Below are 2500 nucleotides of genomic sequence, written 5' to 3' on the forward strand. Positions count from 1 at the left end.
GTACTGTAACTGAAGTCTATTAAAAATGATGAGCCAAGAGGGGCGGGGGCACAGATGGGGGGGAATGATCGTTGGCATTTTTAATTGGGACATTTGGAAATGTTTTGGATTCCTTGTCACCTGTGTAAACCTGAATTAGCATAGAATTGCTGAGGCATTATTTTATTTTTTTCCCCTCTTGATTTGATTTACCAGCATTTATTTGAATCTTTCATTGTGAATTATTATTTTCCTCTTAGGCTTTTGGTGTTTTTTTTAGACGTTTCGGCTCTCAGGCATTTTCACAAATTCTGGTATTTTTGGTTGTTTATGAGTCTTCATGCTTTTATCTGTTCCAGTCTGCTTTAGGAAAGCTTCCAGGGGTTATGCTGATCAGTTATGCTTAATCAATTGCAGATAGAGCTTTTCTTTTGGAAAGCTACAGTACTACAGTACCGGTCCAAAACCAGACTGAGGCCCGGTTCTGACCGTACTGCAGCAGCAGTACTCTGTAAGAGAGCGCATCACTGGGTCTTTAGAGAACGCAGATAATAGATATAAGACCAGGACTGGGCAGTTCTGGTCCCGTGGGGCCAGTCTGTATGCAGATTTCCGCTAAATGAGCTAATTGGCGCATCAATTCTGGTTCGTAATTGGGTCGTTTCAGTCACCGTTTCAGGGACACAAGAACAGTCTTTGGCTGTCATGCATGCGCTTGTCACCGAGAAATGTAGCCGAAATGTTAGACGCCATAAATGTTAAGGCTGTCTAACAACCACCAGTCCTGCAGTGTCTGCTGGTGTTTGTGGTTTCCTTTCAATCAGCAGCCAATTAAGGCCTTGAGAATAAGGCGTGTGGACTCTGTAGCCAATGAAAGAAATGTATCTCTGGTGCTGAAACGCACCAAAACCCAGCAGACACTGCGGCCCTCCGGGACTGGAGTTTGACACCCCTGGTTTAAGTAAATAAGGTCGTATGTTGGCATGGAAACCAGACCCTACAGCCCTCTTCGGCCACCTCTGTTTCAGACATCTTTCTCTTTTCTGCCATTTCACATCCGGGCTTTTGTCCCTGCCCCTGCTCCTCTTCCTCTTCCTCCTCCTCCTCCTCCTCTCTTATTCTTGTGTTTTTTAATCGCCCCTGTCCCCTGTAATCCCGTGGCCCCCGGTCTGTGTGCCGGTCTGATACGGTGCCTCTAATTGAGGCCTAATCTGATATAATCTGGGGCTGCATCACCCCTCCATCAGCCACCCATCACCCCTCCATCACCCCTCCATCACCCCTCCATCACCCCTCCATCACCCCTCCATCACCCCTCCATCAGCCCTCCATCAGCCCGGCCCGGGCCCCGGCCCTGATGGGTGATCAGGTTCCCCGTTTGGGAGCTGAGATCCTGGGGGGGGGGGGGGGGTGGCAGAGCGGTAGAGGGGTGGTAATTGCTTTAGGGATGTGTGTGGTTAAGACTGATCATTCTCCCTCTCTCTCCCCCTCCCTCTACCTTTCCCTCTCCCTCCCCCTCCCTTCCTCCCTCTCTCTTCCTCTCTCCCTCTCTCTCCCTCTCCCGCTCCCTCTCTCCTTTCATTTCTCTCTCCCTCTCTCTCTCTCTCCCCCTCTCTCCCAGCTGTGATTGTCTGTTGTGTTTATTTTCTCTTTGTTCATCTCTGTCACCGGGGGGGGGTGCCGATTAACAAGGCTAATCCTCCCCCCCTCGTTTACGCTAATCACCTGCAGGGGGGTCTGAGGGGGGGGGGGGGTGAGCAGTACTCTAACCTGCTGCCGGCGTGCAGACAAACCCGGGCAGGACGCGTCTGATAAACAAGCTCCCCCCGGCGCCCCTGCGCATCTGTAATCATCATTATTCATAATTAATGTCATTAGCGGTGAGAACAGCGTTAATCTGGCCTCGTTTTCTCTCTCCCTCAGTACTACGAGATGTCCTACGGCCTCAACATCGAGATGCACAAACAGGTGAGCGCTTCGCCTTTCCGGGGAATGTTATGGGGCTGAGGGGGGCTCTCTGAGCTCCCGTGGCTAGCAAACGTACCAGACAAATTTAAAATCATAATTAAAAACATTTTCTCACTGCCTCCTCCCTCCCCCCCCCCCCCGGTCCATAAGTGTAAAGTATAAAATCAGCTGAGCCACGTTCCCCTCATTCGGAGAGGACTTCCCGGGATGTGAGGTGTAGCCGTGGTTCTTTGGGACCTGGAAGGATTAAGAGGTTAAGATTAAGGGGTTCCCAGACTGTGGGTTGGACGGGGATCTGAGGGTAGGGTTACCTGACATTTTTTGGGGGAAAAAGTTACACAAAAAAGAAAGAAAGTATCACAGATTCCCTCAACCAATTGAAATTGTACTTCCCTCTAGGGTCTTTCAGCGAACTTAGCCCTGGTTATGGGTATGCACTTTGTTGTACGTCGCTCTGGATAAGAGCGTCTGCCAAATGCCAGTAATGTAATGTAGGCAGTTGTGCCCTCCAGTTCCCACCCCCGAACTGCCCCACACATACCCCTCTGTGTAA

At 50.3% G+C, this 2500-nt stretch overlaps 1 protein-coding gene across 3 annotated transcripts in view; it reads left to right on the top strand.

The window, feature by feature from the left end:
• Positions 1-2500, top strand: part of LOC133129650 (TLE family member 5-like) — a 38567-nt gene that overhangs the window by 28398 nt on the left and 7669 nt on the right. For all 3 annotated transcript variants that reach the window (XM_061243882.1, XM_061243880.1, XM_061243881.1), the window contains exon 4: positions 1903-1947. In XM_061243882.1, coding sequence (XP_061099866.1) covers positions 1903-1947 — 45 coding nt within the window. The remainder of the gene's footprint in view (positions 1-1902; positions 1948-2500) is intronic.

Source organism: Conger conger, chromosome 5 (assembly GCF_963514075.1).
Source record: "Conger conger chromosome 5, fConCon1.1, whole genome shotgun sequence".
Classification (NCBI taxonomy): Eukaryota; Metazoa; Chordata; class Actinopteri; order Anguilliformes; family Congridae; genus Conger; species Conger conger.